At 66.6% G+C, this 16,655-nt stretch overlaps 3 protein-coding genes across 3 annotated transcripts; 2 read left to right on the forward strand and 1 right to left on the reverse strand.

Moving 5' to 3' along the window:
* The first annotated feature begins 2,154 nt into the window (after positions 1–2,154).
* On the forward strand, positions 2,155–11,051 carry SEMA4B (semaphorin 4B). The gene is made up of 15 exons (XM_015638778.2): positions 2,155–2,551; positions 3,835–3,979; positions 6,367–6,527; positions 6,772–6,834; positions 6,955–7,053; positions 7,167–7,278; positions 7,531–7,647; positions 7,749–7,906; positions 8,092–8,273; positions 8,360–8,510; positions 8,633–8,843; positions 8,924–9,039; positions 9,180–9,343; positions 9,417–9,511; positions 9,655–11,051. The coding sequence occupies exons 2-15, from the start codon at positions 3,892–3,894 to the stop codon at positions 10,428–10,430; spliced, it is 2,493 nt and encodes an 830-aa protein (XP_015494264.1). The 5' UTR covers positions 2,155–2,551; positions 3,835–3,891; the 3' UTR covers positions 10,431–11,051.
* Positions 11,052–12,436: 1,385 nt separating this feature from the next.
* On the reverse strand, positions 12,437–15,467 carry CIB1 (calcium and integrin binding 1). The gene is made up of 7 exons (XM_015638803.2): positions 15,356–15,467; positions 15,144–15,178; positions 14,519–14,621; positions 14,014–14,167; positions 13,653–13,771; positions 13,490–13,578; positions 12,437–13,244 (listed from the first exon to the last, which is right to left on the reverse strand). Exons 1-7 carry the CDS (start codon positions 15,404–15,406, stop codon positions 13,223–13,225), a joined length of 573 nt encoding a protein of 190 aa, XP_015494289.1. The 5' UTR covers positions 15,407–15,467; the 3' UTR covers positions 12,437–13,222.
* Positions 15,468–15,505: 38 nt separating this feature from the next.
* On the forward strand, positions 15,506–16,617 carry GDPGP1 (GDP-D-glucose phosphorylase 1). Its single transcript, XM_015638797.3, has one exon. The coding sequence runs from the start codon at positions 15,531–15,533 to the stop codon at positions 16,596–16,598; it is 1,068 nt and encodes a 355-aa protein (XP_015494283.2). The 5' UTR covers positions 15,506–15,530; the 3' UTR covers positions 16,599–16,617.
* Positions 16,618–16,655: the final 38 nt, after the last annotated feature.

The raw sequence follows: 16,655 nt of genomic DNA on the forward strand, positions 1-16,655 counted from the left end.
TGTGTGTGTGTGTGTGTGTGTGTTCAGGGCTGGCTCACCGGGGCCGTTCCCACAGCCTGTTCCTGGGGTTGTTCCCAGGCGTGTTTGCTGCCCAGGGTGTGAACACCCCGTGACCTCTCTGCGTGTGTTTACATGTGCCGGGGTGCGCACAGCAGGCCGAGGGTGTGGAATTGTACGCACGGTGTTTGGGACGGGCGTCACTGGGGTGCTCTCGGGAGGCGTTAGTGCTCGCTCGGGACTCGGACACGCGTGTGCGTGGCATGTCCCACGTGTGTGATGTGCCCTGGATACCTGTGGGGTGCACACGTGCCGTGTTTCCCAGACGTGGCCACAGCACCTGAGGAGCTGTTGGAGCCCAGGCAGCCCCTAGTCTTGGGGTGCAGGGAGAGTCAGGTCCCACGGGCTTTTGGGTCATCCCGTGGGCCCCAGTGACTGCTCCGGCTGGGCCTGGGGCCGCTTAGGGGGTTGGCACTCCCTCTGACCCCAAGGAGCACTGGGGCAAGGGTAGTGAGGGTGCCACAGGACCAAGGGTGCCGTGGGGCTGAGGAGAGTGGCGCTGGTTTGGGCTCTGCAGAGTCAGCACCACCTGGGAAGGGGGCACCCATCCCTGAGCCTGGATCCTCCATTCCTGCACTTCAGGGAGCTGACATGCCTGTGCTCGGAGTCCAGCACCTCGCTGTCCCCCAGGGGTGCTCACTGCCTGGGGTTCCTGCTGGCTCTCCCCTGCCCTGTGTCAGGGCTGCCCAGCCAGGAGTGGGGGCCCAGGGCAGCAGCCCGTGTATCCCGCAGCTCCCCAGGCGGCCAGTGTGGGGTGCAGGCAGGTGCTGGCATCTCAGGGGACAGGTGGAACGAGGGGATACCTTGTGGTCCTCAGAAGTGACTCTGCCGTTGTGCAGGAGTGATGGGAGCAATGAGACAGCTGTGTGGCGTGGGGTACCCGGGGCCCTGGGTGCAGGTGCCCCACAGCGCCCTGCCGAGCCGAAGGGGATGCTGTGGGGCAGTGGGGGGCTGGCTGTGTGCCACCATCGGACAGCACCGCCCCAGCCAGGAGGTCCTGGCAGCGGGGTCTGAGCTCACGGTGGGCCAGAAACGTAGGGCTTGGCCCCGTGGAAGGCCCTTGGCTCTGGCCGGGTGTCGCGGCCGGTACACGTGGAATGGGGGATGCCCCGGGGCCCCGTGGGGAGCCCTGTCGGGCCAGAGGCTGCCCCGGTCCTTTGTCCTGCTTGAGGAGGCTGTCAGGCCGCGTACCCCCGCTGCAGCGAGCCCCGCAGTCCCCGGGCAGCCGAGCAGCCGGGGCTGGAGCATCTGTGACTGAGCAGGGCCCGCAGCCGCGCACCGCAGGTGTGCATACATGCGTGCTCACACTGCGTGTGCATGGCTGACAGGAGCCACTGCCGGCTGCTGTCTGGCAGCTCCCAGCAGCCAGCCGAGCCGGGGGCGTGCGTGTGAGCCCGGGAAGGTGGGGAGAGCCCGGCTGTGGGGGCTGTGTGCGAGCCGGGTGCTGGTCTCTGAGCAGGGGCCGTGCCCGTGCTGCCAGCCGTGCTGGGGCAGGCTGCCGAGGAAGGTGGGAGCCCGTGGGCAGCAGCAGCAGCAGCAGCGAGGCACACACAGCCCCGTCCCCGCTCTCTGCAGGCAGCACCCAGCTCATCGCCTCCTTCCCAGGCACCCGCTGCCACTGGGAACGGGGTGGCGGGCGCTGGCCTGGGAATTGGGTGCAGAAACCACTGCCCCACCTGCCTGCTGACCCCAGGCCACGGGTTTTAGTGCTGCCCAAACAGCCAGAGAGGTTTCCCCGTTGCCGGCAGTGGGCAGGGAGGGTGGCACGGCGGCCGCACTGGTGCGTGCCGGTGCCTGCAGCAGGGCGTGGGGCGCGCACGGACCTGCGGAGTGCAGAGCGGGGCAGGGTGCTGCGGGTGCCCCCGGCGCTGCCCCGCTGGCAGCTGCGTGGGCAGGACGGGAGATAAATGGGAGTTTGGCGTAAACAGCCCTGGCTGCCAGCAGCGCTGGAGTGGCGCTTAAAGGCACAGGCTCTGGCCTGGTTCTGCTGCCTGTTCCTGCCCTCCCTCCCTGTCTGTTCTGCCCTCCTTTTCCTCCCTGCCTGCCCCTTCCCTTCCCTCCTGCTCCTGCCCTCCCTGCTCACCCCAGAGCAGCTGCTTTCCCCACAGGGGCTCCCATCCTCACTGCATGCCATCACACCGGGGTGTTGTCCCAACACTGCCACAGCCACGCACAGGGACAGCCTGGTCCCTGGAGCCCCACCAAGATGTCCTGAGGTGACATGGGGCAGGGGGCCATGGCTGCAGGGTGGGTGCCTGCTCCCACCCCGTTCAGGGTGACGTGCTTGGCTGGGTGATGCAGAGTCCTGTCCGTCTGTGCCACTTCCCGGGCAAAGGGTGCTGCTGATAAGGCTGGGGTGGAGCTGTGGGGCTGTCCCAGGTCGGGGAAGGAACGTCAGGTTCCATCGAGAACAGCGGGAGCACTGGGGACAGGAAGAGAGGAAGGTTAATTTGGGGCAGAGGGGCACCCCACGGCTGCAACCCCTGGACATCAGGTATGGCCTGAGCAGGCACTGTCCAGCAGTGCCAAGCGGGCAGAGTGTGGGAATATGGGCACGGCTGTCCCAGGAGTGTGGGCACAGGCTTCCAGGGAGTGTGGATACGGTTGTCCCGGGAGTGTGGGGGGCATTTCTCCTGGGCAGGGGGCTCACAGTGGGTCTCACCATTGCAGCCCAGGGCTGGGACTGACCAAGAAGGACATGAGAAGCTCTGCCCCACACTGAGAGGGCAGCACTGGGTACCAGCCCCGGAAGAGCTGCCTACGGCAGGGGAATCCCCAGACCCCATCTCTCTGTCACCCCCCTGTCCCCGTTGCCATGGCGATATAAGGATTTGTCATTAATAACAGTTGCGTGGGAGCTGCTGGCCGGGTGGGCAGTGCTCTGAGGGCTGCGGAGGCTGAGCCCTCCCCACACCCCAGCCAGGGACAGAGCCCGCCGAGGGCCAGGCAGAGGATTTACCCAGCACTACCTGCTCGATGGCATGGCCATACCGGCAGCCCTGGGACAGGCACAGGGGCTGGCAGGAATGTGTCACCTGTGCTGAGCGCTACAGCCTGTGCTGTGGGGACACCGGTGACTGCCAGGTCTGCCCGTGGTGGGGCTGGCTCAGGCATCCCATGGCTCCCGAAGGAGGGCAGAGAGCGCTGGGCTGTGCCAGCCAGAGCCCCCAGCCCCAGCAGAGTGGCCGTGGGGCACAGCTGAGCAGCTGAGGGACAAGGGGGCGGCTCTAGTAGCAGGCATGGGGCCGAGCTGTTCCCGGGACAGTAGGACACCCTCGGGACAGCTTTTCCGGGGACAGCACAATACACTCCCAGCCGGCCCCTCCTGGATCAACCCCCGGGATCCCGGGCCCACCGGTTTTCGCTGCCGCGGGGGTGGAGGAGGTTGCAGGGAGTCCCCGGCTGCCGCTAGCGCCGGGGACAAAGCCCCGTCCCCTCCGGACCGTGACGGCCGCGGGGCGGGGGCCGGGGCCGGCTCCCACCGGGGCGGGTGGGGGCGGTGCCGACGGGAACCGCCCGCCTCCTCTTCCGAGCGGCCCACCCAGCCCGGGGCACCGGCGGGGCTGGGGGCTGGAGCGGGTCGCTGCGGCTGGGTACGGCTTGGGGACAGAGAGGAAAGGCTCGGGCGGGGCCGGTTCGGTCCGGCCGGGCGGGGCTCCGCCCGTGGCTGCTGCGCCCGGTGCCGAGCGGCGGGCGGGCAGCCCCGGGGCGGAGCGGGGGGGGGGGGGGGCCGGGGCCGTACCGTCCCAAGCCGCTGAGCCCCTTCTCTCTCCGCAGGTCTGCAGCGCCCGGGCGGCTTCGCGGCCGCGGCGGAGCCCCGCGGCTCGGTCCGGGATGGCGGCGCGACCGGTGCTGCCGGTCCTGGCGGCGCTGCTGCTCTCGGCGGCTCCGGAGCCTGTCCCGCGGGTCAGCCTGCCCTACGGTGAGTGTCCGCTGACCTTCGGTGGGTGAGGGTCCGCCGGCACCGGGGAAGGGAGTCAGCCCCCGCCGAGGGCTCCGGCTGGCGTCTCCCCCGGGGCGGCGGAGCGTCCCCCGGGCTCTGTACGCCGCGTGGAGACGCCGTGTGACAGCCCCGCCAGCTCCCCGGGACACGGGGAACCCTCTGCAAACGGGACATGAAGCAAGGGCTGGGGCAGAGCCCCGGGGATGCTGCGGGGTGTAGGGGTGTGATGGCAGCCCTGTGTCCAGACCCGCAGCGAGGGTGGGTGTGCCTGGGGCACCCAGGGGTGCTCGTACCTCCGAAAGCAGGGCAGCGGTGGCAGCCGTGCTCTCTACAAGATGGGGTGGGCTGAGCCGGCCAGGGGACTCTGCCCGTGGGCTCCCTCCCTGCTCAGTGTGTCCCTGGGGTGGGGGACACGCCGCAGCCGCTTGTGCAGTGCTCGGCTCCGGACAGCTCTGAGCCCCACTGCAGGCACTTGTCAGCTGCATGGCTCCAGAGTGCTGGGGGCTGCACTGGGCAGGGGCCAGGGAAGGACATCTGGGAGGGTGCTAGGCCTCTCAGAACTGTAACAAGTGGGACGCCTGGTTGCAGCCCCCTCCTGCCCTGCAGAGCCCCCCAGCAGCTGGTACAGGCTGGGCAATCCGTGGGCCACGCTGCTTGGGCTCAGCCCTGGCAGCTGTGCCGTGTGGGGGAGCCACCCACGGCTCTGCTGCCAGAGGGAGGCTGGATCCAGCTGCTGCCGGCCAGCAGAGCCCATCCGTCCTGAGCTGGCTGGCCTGGGAGGGTGCCGTGGTTTGGGCAGCTGCGAGCGCTCCCTGGCTCAGCATGCTGCAGATCACTGGTGTAGATGTGGCCCCACCACATGCTCCCATGACCGCTGGCCACGGCTGTGGTGGCTCCAGCAGATGTGGGACCTGCTGAGCTGGACAGGAGGCTGGGACCCAGTGAGACAAGCGGCTCGGCATCGTGCCATTCTGTGCTGTGCCGTGTTGAGCCACGCTGCCTGGCCCTGCCTGCACAGACCGGTTCTGCCCCACACTCTGCACACCTGCAAGGCTGTGGGAGCTGTGGGGCTGCAGCCACTGCCTGGGGATCCCGGCCTGGACCCCAGCGATGCAGGAGGAGCTGGGCAGAGAGCATGGGCCAGTGGCCAGTGTGTGCCCCGTGGTGGCTCCCATGGAGCGTGGCCACGTGGGGCTGCAGTTGGTGGGAGGGAGGAGCTGGGAGCTGCTCCCCTGGGAGCACTGGATGTGCCTGTAGCAGGTTTGTCTGGAAGAAGCAGGTCTTGTCCTGACAGGTCCCTGGCAGCCACACCAGCAGCCAGCTCCCCGTGCCGGCACAGCTTTGCAAGACCCAGGGGCCCCGCTGCCCCTGAGCTGCCATGCCCACCACGGGTGGCATCACCCCGCCACCAGGGCACAGGACCCCTCACAAGGGGGATGCCCTGAGGCATCAGCTTCCTCTTCTCTGCAGCACTGGGGGAGAGCTGGGCTGGTGCTGGGGCCACCTGAGCCCCCTGCAATGGGGGATGCTGCCCCATCTAGAGGCACCTGGGGCTTGTGGAGCAGTGGGAGGTGAGAGCCACGGGGTCCCACCCCACAGCACCATTGCCCCACAGCTCCCCAATCCCTCACACTGACTCTCACCAGGCAGGGCCTGGCAGGAGCTCCGGGGTTATCCTGGTGGGACTCTGGGAGCAGGCAGCGGGCTGGGGGAGGTCAGGGAGTCCCCGGAGTGTCAGGGTCAGGGAGTTGGCAGCGTGAGTCAGCCCGACGTGTCCCGCTCACGCAGCCAGGCCCATCTGATTCAGAGCGGCGGTAGGAGAGAGAGGAAGGGCTTCCGGGGCCAGGCCACCCACGCGGGACAGGACGGGATGGGACAGGACAGGACGGGCGCTCCCTGACTCAGCATGGCCACTGGCCCGTGTCCGGCACGGGCTGAGCCCTACGGGCCGGTGTGGACAGCACGGGGCTGAGCCCTGTGCCTGGGGCAGGGAGATACTCCCAGCACTCATCTCCCCCTGCCGTGAGCTTGGGGTCCCTGTGGGCCTGGGCTGGGCTGAGCTCTGGGGCCAGACGTGGCTGGGCAGCTGCCCCAGTGCTAGGCAGGGCTGTTGTGGCATCCTCAGGTCCAGGACACGGCTGTGCTTCCTGCGTGCCCTCCGGCACCCTGGCGGTCCTGCACAGCTCACTGCAGTGTGTGGTGCCAACTGTGTCTGCCAGTGTGGGCAGAGCCGCATCTGGCCCTGGCTGCTCCGGGTGGGTGGCATGGCCAAGGTGCTGGGCAGAGGGGCCAGGAGCAGCTGTGGTGCAGGGTCCTGGGGGTCGGGTGCCAGCACGAGGCTGATACCTGTCACTCTTGCCCCGCAGACTCAGCCGAGAGAGTAGTGCGGCGCTTTGAGGCACCTGGTGTGTCCAACTACACGGCCCTCCTGCTGAGCCCGGACGGTGGGACCCTCTACCTGGGGGCACGAGAGCTGCTCCTCACCCTCAACACCAGCAACTTTCAGCCCAGCTCCCCTGTTCGTAGGGTGAGCCCAGGGATGGGTTGGGCGGCCCATGGGGAAGGGGGGACACCCAACTAGCTGGAGTGCAGGGGATGCCCTCCCCACCAGCATTCGGGTTTGTGTGAGCCATCATGGATTCAGGAGCAACTGCCCCAGAGCAGCATGTTTGAGGTGGGGAGGATGTGACTGCTATCAACAAGCCCAGGGAGGGTGTGCGTGGACCAGCCGGGGCTGGGGGGGGCTCCCAGTGACTGTCCCTTCTCCACAGCTGCTGTGGAGTGCAGATGAGGAGAAGAAGAGGCAGTGTGTGTTCAAAGGCAAGGACCCCCAGGTGAGCCCCATTGCCAGCAGGCATCGGGGGCTGTGGTGGGTATGGGCAGTGCCCTGTGCAGGGTGGGTGTGGGTGAGACAGCTGAGCCAAGGGCTGAGTTGGGTCCTCTGACCCCCACAGAGGGACTGTCACAACTACATCAAGCTGCTGCTGCAGCTGAACAGCACCCACCTGTACACCTGTGGGACCTGCGCCTTCAGCCCAGCCTGCGCCTACATCGTGAGTACAGGAACAGGATCCCCCACAGGTCCCCCCCATGCCATCAGGGCCCTGCACTGGGGTCCTTGGCACTGGGAGTAGAGCTGCTGGCTCACAGCCTCATCCTGCTGCAGAACGTGCAGCACTTCAGCCTGGAGCGGGACTCGTCGGGGAAGGTGGTGTTGGAGGATGGGAAGGGACGCTGCCCCTTTGACCCTGAGTACCGCTCCACAGCTGTCATGGTCGGTAAGGCACGACACCCTGGGACCCTCACCCTTCCTCCCTGCCCTGCCTCGGGACCCTTGCCCTCCCTGTGCCACCCTCGAGCCCTCACCCTCCCTGCAGTGCCCTGGGACCTTTGCCCTCCTTCTTGTGCCTGCCTGTCCCTGCGTCTGCCTGGCCAAGCTGAGCCAAGGCCAGGCTATCCCAGACCCCAGCAGGAAGCAGGGCCGTGCTGGTGGCACGTGGAGGGTCCCAGCAGGAACGTGTCTTTGGCAGACGGCGAGCTCTACGCCGGGACCGTCAGCAACTTCCAGGGCAATGAGCCGACCATCTCCCGCAGCCAGGAGAGCCGCATCGCCCTCAAGACCGAGAACTCCCTCAACTGGCTGCAAGGTGAGCGCTGGGGCTGGCACAGCTGCTCAGGGTCCCTTCTCCCCCGCAGTGTGGGAAGCAGGGGATGGAGCCAGTAGTGCTGAGGGTGCTTCTGCCCCCAGACCCAGCGTTTGTGGGCTCAGCCTACCTGCGGGAGAGCCTCCCTGCCGGCAACCCTGAGGGCGACGACGACAAGGTCTACTTCTTCTTCAGTGAGACCGGGAAGGAGTTTGACTATTTTGAGAACACCATCGTTTCCCGCATCGCACGTGTGTGCAAGGTGGGCATAAGGCAGCAGTGGCATGTGGGAGCTGTGCCTGGGGTGTGGCTGAGGTGGGAGGGGTGTGGGACCGTCCTGCATGTCTCCAACCCTTGGTGCCTGGAGCCTCACTCCGTTCGCTCAGCGTGTGAGGCTCCCTGCGGCCACGGCCACGGCATCGCAGCCTGACCTGCTGGGCCATGCAGGGGGACCAGGGCGGGGAGCGCGTGCTGCAGCGGCGCTGGACGACCTTCCTGAAGGCACAGCTGCTGTGCTCACACCCTGAGGATGGGTTCCCCTTCAACGTGCTTCAGGACATCTTTGTGCTCACCCCGGGTGAGCTGCGCTGGAGGGAGACGCTCTTCTACGGCGTCTTCACCTCACAGTGGTGAGTGGTGGGGACCCAGGGCAGCATGGGGGGGTTTGGCAGAGCCAGGGCCTGGTATTACTGCAAGTTTTGCCTCTCCTCACCAGGAACAAGGGTGGACTGGGCAGTTCGGCCGTCTGCGCCTTCCCCATGCGCAGCGTGCAGCGTGCCTTCGGCGGGCTCTACAAGGAGGTGAACCGCGAAACGCAGCAGTGGTACACGGACACCAGCCCCGTGCCAGAGCCCCGGCCAGGCATGGTAGGTGGCCCCTTGGCACCTGCCCGAGCACAGGACGCAGCACTGCCCCGTCGCTCAATGGCTGGCCAGCATGGAGCCACCCTCTTCCCCGAGCCCTTCTGAGCCCATTCCTTTCCCTGCAGTGCATCACCAGCCACACACGGCACCTGAGGATCAATTCATCGCTGCAGATGCCAGATCGGGTGCTGAACTTTATCAAGGATCACTTCCTGATGGACAGCCCGGTGCGCAGCCAGCCTCTGCTGCTGCAGAGCCACCGGCGCTACCAGCGGATCGGCGTGCACCGCGCGCAGGGCCTGCACGCCACCTACGACGTCCTCTTCCTGGGCACGGGTGGGTGCCAGCGGGCTCTGGCAGGGCAGGCTGGGGGCCGTGAACCCCGGCCCTGTTCAGCACAGCCCCTCTGTTTGCAGACGACGGGCGGCTGCACAAGGCTGTGCGGGTGAACCACGGTGTGCACATCATCGAGGAGATCCGCCTCTTCCCCGACGGGCAGCCCATTCTCCAGCTGCTGCTGGACCAGGACCAGGCAGGAACCGGGGCAAGGGGGGCACTGGGGGCTCAGCCTGCTTGGGGAGGGTCCTGTCTGTGGGCTGGGGGACAGAGACCTGGGAAGGCAGGGGTGTGCAGGAGCCCACCCTGCTGACCCCAGCGTGTCCCCTCCCGCAGGGCCTTGTCTACGCAGCCACCTACACAGCAGTGGCCCAGGTGCCCTTTGCCAACTGCAGCCTGTACCGCAGCTGTGGGGAGTGTGTGCTGGCACGGGACCCCTTCTGCGCCTGGAGCCGGGGTGCCTGCCGTAGGGTCACCCCACATCCCCCGGCACACCCACAGTAAGTGCTGCACCCTCTGCCATCCCCCTCCGTCCCACGGCGTGCCACTGCCCTGCCCTCACTCTGTTCCCAGGCTCTGGGTGCAGGACATCGAGGATGCTGACACGGAGCGGCTCTGCCAGCTGGCCAACGCCTCCCAGCCCCGTCCCCGCATCCTCCTGCCCCCAGGTGAGCTCCCGCTGGTGCTGCTGTGTGAAGGTGTGTCCCAGGGGCTCCCACACATCCCAGGCTCCTGCTCCACCACGTTCCCATCAGCCCCCTGCCCACAGCTGGGATGTCCTCCCTGATTTTTCCATGGGTTCTCTCTGCAGCCTCAGGCACCCCGTGCCAGCAGATCCAGCTACCTCCCAACGCGGTGCGGCCGCTGCCGTGCCGGCTGCTCTCCAACCTGGCCTCACGGCACTGGCTGCACAACGGGGCACCTGTCAACGCCTCCTACCTGGTGCTGCCCGACGGGGCCCTCATCCTGGTGGGCAGCCCAGAGCGCACAGGCACCTATGAGTGCTGGTCACTGGAGGAGGGATTCCGCAAGCTGATGGCCAGCTACTGCGTGGGCATGCAAGAGCCAGCCCTTGGGCCAGCAAGCTCTGGCAGGAAGGTGGCTGCTGGCCATGACACCCTGGAGACGGTCAGCACATCCCGGAGCACGTCAGCGGTGGGCAGTGCTGCGGCACGACTGGACGGCAAGACCTACTGGACCGAGTTCCTGGTGATGTGTGTGCTCTTTGCTGCTGCTGTCCTCGTGCTGGCCTTCTTTGTCCTGCACCGGCACCGTGACGGCATGAAGGCCTTGCTGGAGCCCGGTGACCCCAGCAGGCACCAGAAGCCACCCCGCAAGCCAGTGGAGAGCCTGCCCCTGAATGGCAGCAGCCTGCCCAGCACGGCTCCTGAGCACAAGGGCTACCAGGCCCTGCAGGACAACTACATTGTCAGTACCCCCGTGCATGAGCCCCCAGGACCCCCACGCACCTTCTCTGAGTCAGAGAAGAGGCCTCTCCATGTCCGTGACAGCTTTGTGGAGGTGTCTCCTGCCTGCCAAAGACCGCGGGTGCGCCTGGGCTCCGAGATCCAGGACTCGGTGGTGTGACGGGGATGAGAGCCAAGCCCTCACCCACGACTGCCTCTGCTCTGCTGAGCCTTGCTGGACCGTGCGCCGCTGCCAGGGTCCGTGTTGTCTGTGTGTGCATGCCCAGAGCCTGGCACCCACCTCGGCGGCAGCACCCACCAGCCAGCGGGGTCTAAACCCTCACGGGCTCCCTGGGATCACCTTGGTACTTGTGAGGGGTGCCACATGCCTTCCAGGGACCTGCTGCAGGGATTCAACCGGGACACTTCCAGCCCAGTGTCCCTGCTGCAGGGATAGACACGGTTCCTGGCTCAGGCTGCTGGCGGTCCCGGCTCTGCCAGGCCCTGACCCCCTCTATGCAGAGGGCAGGGGGGGCGGCCGCAGACCCCTCGTGCCCCAGCTCACTGTGACGTCCCGCTGCGGGACCCAGGGCCACGCGCGCGGCTGGGCGGCGCCAGCCTGCGGCATGTGCTGTGTGTCTGTGCTTGGTTCGTTTTTAATATGTGGAAAATGTGAATTGTGTCCGGGAAAGGGGAGCTGGGAACAGCTTCCCCTGCGCTGGGTGGGCAGGGACACCCCCACGGCCCCATGTGTGTGTGCAGAAACGTCAGTTGTTTTTATATAAAGTCCTTCAGACACGTGTGTGTGCGCAGGGCTGAGTGCCTTCCTAGGGCAGAGCCATCCCAGTTGGCCCCGTGGAGAGGAGCCCTGCCTGACTCTCGCTGCAGTCAGAGGAAGATCTGCCCCCGGCTTCAAGGGGGGTCAGAGGACTGTGCTGGCCATCAGATGTGTGGAGTCCCCTCCTGATGTGCCCGGCTGAGCACTGGGCCAGGGCACGCGGGGCCCTGCAGGGACAGTGGCTGTGTGCCTGGGCAGGGAGGCTGCCTGGGGCTGTGCCAGCAGTCCCTGTGACCTGCTGGCAGGTTGTCACTTGGGCTGTGCCTGGAGGCCCGTGCTGTGGCAGCGTGGTGCAAGCAGAGCAGGGAGTCCCTGTGGTGAGGGAGCGCAGAGCGATGGGCTGATGCCATCTTGGCACCATGAGAAACAGAAGGCAGAGGTGACCAGGAGTAAGAAAATTTGGTGCCTGGGGCTGGGAGGAGGGCATCCCCCAGCAGGAGAGAGGCTGTGACAGCCCAGTTCCCAGGACCACAATGTTGTGCTGCATGTGGGACCCACCGCCTGCCCAGGGAGCATCAGGTCCTTGTTCCCATCTCACCTTGCCGTGGGCAGACCCTGGACACTGCCAGCAGAACCCAACTCGGTGGTGGCTGAGGGGAGGCCTGGGATTGTAGCACAGTGCTGCTTTTGATCTCTCACACAACTGGGAAGCACTGGCAGTGCCAGGACAGGGCTGGGGGAAGTGGCGAGCTCTGCGCAGAGCTGGCGTGTCCAGGCAGGATTCCCCTGAGGGACCAGCACTGCCCTGCTCCCAGCTGGACCCATGCACTGAACTTCCTGCACAGCCTGTTCTGGGACATCAAAAAAACCACTGGAGGCATTGGCTGGTGAGTTGCCAGCAGACACAGCCCTGGGGCTGTAGGGGTACAGGCCTCGGCGGGCAGATATTGTCAGCACCATGGGGCAGTGAGCTGGAAGGACTGGAAGGGCAGGAGCAGGAGCCACTGTGTGACAAACAGCCATGCCAGAGCCCTGAGAGCCATCAGCTGTTTTGCCCCAGGATGGGAGCTCTGTGGGGCCAGCAGGACCTCAGGCCCCACAGCAGTCCCAAGGCAGAGCCCATGCCTGAACAAGGACAAAGGACCCTGGTGCTGCCCACAGCGATGGCACCACTCACCTGCCCAGAATTCCCCTTAGCGCCTCTGGCCTGAGTGTTGAGCTCTTTGTGCTGCCCAGAAGGATCCCAGTGTGGAGGAGGGAAGCCCACGGAAGGGGCTGTTGTGGAGCAGGACGTGGAATCTGTCCCCTGGAGTGGCGGCTGGCGCACAAACAGAGAGGCCTGGCAGGAGCCCATGTCCCCAACACCCTCGTGGCACCCGTCCCACAGCCGGACAAAGGCAGCAAAGAGCAAGGCTGAAACCAGAGCCCTTTAATTGTGTCCTCACAGGGACTGGGGGAGGAAGAGGCCAGGGCGGCAGAGCAGCTGGAGCGCTGGAGCCAGAAGAGGGCAAGGAGAGAAAGGGAGGAGGAGGAGGAGGAGGAGGAGGGTGGGCTCTGAGCACAGCCATGGGGGGACAGCTCTGCTGTGGGGTGGCACCTGTACAGTGACTCTTGGGTGACTGCTCAGAGAAAGCACCCCCATTTGAGTTATTGCTTGTGAAAAATTATCATTTTGGTTATTGCTCAGAGGATCCACGTTTGAGTTACTGCTCAAAGAAATGGATCCATGTGGCAGCAGGGAGGCTCCCAGAAATACAGGAGAAGCAGGAAGAGGCTGGCAGGGGAGGCAGCTCCCTGCCTGCTGCTGGAAGGCACAACATAGGAGTTGGTCCTGAGGGCAGAGAGGAGTGTGCTGGTGCAGAGTGGCCCCAGGCAGGAGCAGGTCTTCCCCCCCTCACCTGCAGAGCTGCCCTTGGAATGCGTAAGGATTCAAATTCCAGAGCTAGGACAGCAGAGGGACTGCAGGAGAGGCATATTCCTGAGACCCCCTGCTGCCAAGCAGGCACCTGAGAGGGAAGCAGGAAGGTTCCTGCCCAAGGCATTGCAGCACAGCCAGGTCATCGAGGGGCTGGGCCTGTGCTCACTGAAAGAGGAAATGGCTGAGCCCACAAAGAGCTGCAGGAACTGGAGGAGTGCTGGAGGAGCTGGAGGAGTGCTGGAGGAGCTGGAGGAGTGCTGCTGGACAGCCATGGGACTCACAGGACAATCTTGAAGGAGCTGCAAGAGATATGACAAGATCTGCACCTGCTTGCCAGGTCAGACAAAGGGTTGACAAGCACCCAGCGCTGTAGGGAGCAGAATCCCATGCAGGAGATGCTCTGTAGAGCCAGCCTGGAATGCAACTCCCTCTGCCAGACTTGGCATAGGGCAGCCCTGCCCTCCTGCCACCACTAGCTCTGCCCCAGTGCCAGCTGAGCAATCAGGGTGATGAACGCCCAGCCAGCCTCTGGAGACCACCACACCTGGCGAAGTCCGGGGAGCGGGAGACAACATGCTGGAATTCAGAGGAGTTGATGGTGCCGTCCTTGTCGATGTCAGACTCCTCCAGGATCTGTGGGGGAAGGTGAGCAGTGAGCTCTGTGCCTGGGGCTGTGCAGTGCCCCTGCCTTGGCCAATGTGCCTCACATTTTGGATGAGCTGCTCCATCTCTGCCCTGCTCAGCTGGGACTCCTCGCCTTGCCCTGTCAGGCAATTCACCAGTTGCTCCAGGTCCTTCCTGTCCAGAGTCCCATCTTCATCAAAGTCTGGGGAGAGACAAGGTAGGTTTTGGCAGTGCCACAGTGAACCCAGAGAGTCACAAGCACCGACATTGCACCACCCCATGCACCTCACCATGCCAAACCAGCTGTTCCCACAGGGAATTCCTAAAGTTCCTCGTGGGTGCTCCAAGGGCACTGCCAGCCTTCCTGAACATCCATTCATCACCCTGCTCCTGCTTCCTCAAGGTGCAGGGATCCCAGAACACAGCACCTGTCCCCAGCCTTACCAAAGATGCGGAAGGCATAGTGGGATTTGATGTCAGATGTGGCAGAATCGCTGAAGACACTCAGCATATCAAGGAAGTCTTCAAAGGACATGCTGTCATCCCCGGTCTCTGAGGTTGAGAACACATGGCAGATCCGGTGCTGGAAGGGGTTTGCCTGTAGACACGGGAATTGCTCAGGCAGGGCTGGGCCATGTTGGCTCCATCAGGCACATGTGGGCTGTGGCTGCTGCTCCAGCAGGTGAGCAAGTGCCCCAGTGCCACTTCTCCATCACCCATGGTCAAAGCTGTCCTGTGTGCCTCCCGAGATGCAGCCCTATGCAGCAGGGATAAACACTGGGATCCTGTGGCACAGCAGGGCTCCCTAGGATCCTCAGTTGCTGGGTGGGGACAAGGAAGCTCTTTATTGGCACAGCTGAGGACAGGCCAGCGGCACAGCGAGGCCGTGGTGGGTGCACGGGGCTCTAACCCGGGAGCATCAGTGTCCCGTGTGTGCCAGGCACCATACCCGCAGCTCAGGCAGCGTCAGGATCTGGCTCTTGGGAACCCGCGCGGAGCAGGCGTTCTCCCTCTCCTCCTTTGGCAGCAGTTCACTGAACCTCTTGTAGGCACTTTAAGAGGCAAGAAAAAGAGCGGCTCTGTGGTGCGAGCGGGGTGGGAGCGGCCCATCTGGGCACCGGCCGCGCTTCTCCGGGGGGATGGCCCGTTCCCACAGCTCCTGCCAACTCTGCCGGGCTGGAGCGTGCCGGCCGGGGGTCCCACGGCTGCTCCCGGGACCAGGGAGAGGAGCCACTCTGTCTGCTGCCCACCCCGGGGGCCGGGGCTCCAGAAGGGTCACCGCGGGCTCGGGCCGGTCCCCAGCCCCTTGCCCGCCGCTCAGGGCGTCACCGGCCCGGCCCGCGCCACCGGCAGCACCCGCCGACCTTCGCCCCATCATAACCGGCTTTTAGGGAGTGCCACCGGCACCTCCCGGCTCAGCTGGGCCTCTCGGCGGAACGGGAGCCCCGGGGCAGGGCCGGAGCTCCCCGTGCCCCGCGGCAGAGGCTGAGGCGCCGCGGGACCGGGCTCGCCGGGGGCCAGGGTTCGCGCCTCTATCCCGCCCCACTTACGGTATTCCGGCCGGCGGTACTTACAGCAAGATCTCCTGCTTGCTCAGGAACGTCAGCTCCTGCGGGGAGAGCACGGGTCAGAGCACCGGCACCGGGGCCAGCGCCGACAGGGGGCCAAAGCCTCGCGCAGGGCACCCCAGCCATGGTTTCCATGGCCTCTGGGCACCTTCCGCCCCGGGACCGCGCCGCCCTGCCGTGCCCCCGCTGCAGCCGGCCCTGGGCCCCGGTGCCGGTACCTGGTACTCGGCCAGCAAGTCCCGCGGGATCAGACTGGCCGAGCCGCCCATGGCGCCGCTTCCCTCCGCACGTCACTCGCCCGGCCCGGGCGGGGCAAACACACCCACACGTACAGCCCCGCCCGCCCGGACACACGGCGGGCTCCCGGCGCCGCCGAACGCGGACACGGCGGCGATGGCGGGAGGGGAGCCGGGCGAGCCGAACCCGGAGGAGTTCGTGTATGGCGAGGAGGACTTCGTGCTGCAGGCAGCCGGCTGGGGCGATCCGGACTCCGCGCCCTCCCGGTTCGACCGGGTACTGCTGGCGGGCTGGAGCGACCGTATGGAGCGGGGACTGTTCCGGTACCGGCTGGGACCGCTGCCCACCCGCGTCCTGCCCGGCCCCGTGCGTCTCGTGGCGCAGCTGAACGAGCAGCGCAGCGCGGAGCGCCGTCCGCCGCAGCCCGTCCGCAGCCTCCGGGATCCCTTCGACCCCGGCGCCTTCAACTTCACCCGGCTGCGCCCCGCCGAGCTGCTGTTCCGCCTACGCCGCACCGGAGGCCCGGGATCGCCACCCGACCCGCTGCTGGTGGCCATCAACGCCAGCCCGTTGGAGCGGGGACACGTCCTGCTGCTGCCGGAGCCGGCGCGGCGGCTGCCGCAGATGCTGACGGCCCCGGCGCTGCGCGGAGCGCTGGAGGCGGCGCTGCTCAGCGCCCACCCCGGATTCCGCGTGGGCTTCAACGGGCTGGGCGGCGGCGCCTCGGTGAACCACCTGCACCTACACGGGCTCTACCTGGACCGGCCGCTGCCGCTGGAGGAGGCGCCGGCCGAGCCGCTGGGGCCGCGCCTGGGGCTGCTCCGCGCCGGACCGGCCCCCGCCTTCCTCTTCTTCGCCCCCGGCCCCGCGGCGCTGGAGCCGGTGTCGCGGGCCGTGTGCCGGGCGGCGGAGCACCTGGGCAGTGTCGGGCTGGCCTGCAACGTGCTGGCCACGCGGGGAGCCCCGCCGGCGGGGCCGGGGGCCGGGGGCGGCCGCGGGCTACGGGTGCTGCTGTGGGCTCGCCGGCCCCTCTTTGGCCCCAAGGCGGGTGAGCCCTTCGCCGTGGCGTTGTGCGAGCTGGCGGGGCTGCTGCCGCTGCCCGCCGAGCCGCTCTACCGGGACATCACCGAGGTGCAGGCCCTGAGCGCCATCCGCCAGCACCTGCTGCCCGAGCCCGAACTGCTGCGCCTGGGCTCGGAGCTGGCGCGGCTGCTGGAGAACTGAACGGGGACACGGGCAGCGCCGGAGCGCTGAACGGCCGGGCCGCCGCCGAGCTGAGGC

The sequence above is a fragment of the Parus major genome, chromosome 10 (genome assembly GCF_001522545.3).
Source record: "Parus major isolate Abel chromosome 10, Parus_major1.1, whole genome shotgun sequence".
Lineage (NCBI taxonomy): Eukaryota > Metazoa > Chordata > Aves > Passeriformes > Paridae > Parus > Parus major.

Bases quoted from the DNA above. Each gene is read 5' to 3' on its own strand.
- GDPGP1 (XM_015638797.3), top strand. From the start codon at position 15,531: ATGGCGGGAGGGGAGCCGGGCGAGCCGAACCCGGAGGAGTTCGTGTAT.
- CIB1 (XM_015638803.2), bottom strand. From the start codon at position 15,406: ATGGGCGGCTCGGCCAGTCTGATCCCGCGGGACTTGCTGGCCGAGTAC. The intron at 13,772-14,013 runs GTAAGGCTGGGG...GTCTCTCCCCAG, and splicing joins CTATGCCTTCCGCATCTTTG to ACTTTGATGAAGATGGGACT. The intron at 13,579-13,652 runs GTGAGGCACATT...CTTCCCCCACAG, and splicing joins TGGAGCAGCTCATCCAAAAT to ATCCTGGAGGAGTCTGACAT.
- SEMA4B (XM_015638778.2), top strand. From the start codon at position 3,892: ATGGCGGCGCGACCGGTGCTGCCGGTCCTGGCGGCGCTGCTGCTCTCG. The intron at 8,511-8,632 runs GTAGGTGGCCCC...CTTTCCCTGCAG, and splicing joins CAGAGCCCCGGCCAGGCATG to TGCATCACCAGCCACACACG. The intron at 9,040-9,179 runs GCAGGAACCGGG...CCCCTCCCGCAG, and splicing joins TGCTGCTGGACCAGGACCAG to GGCCTTGTCTACGCAGCCAC.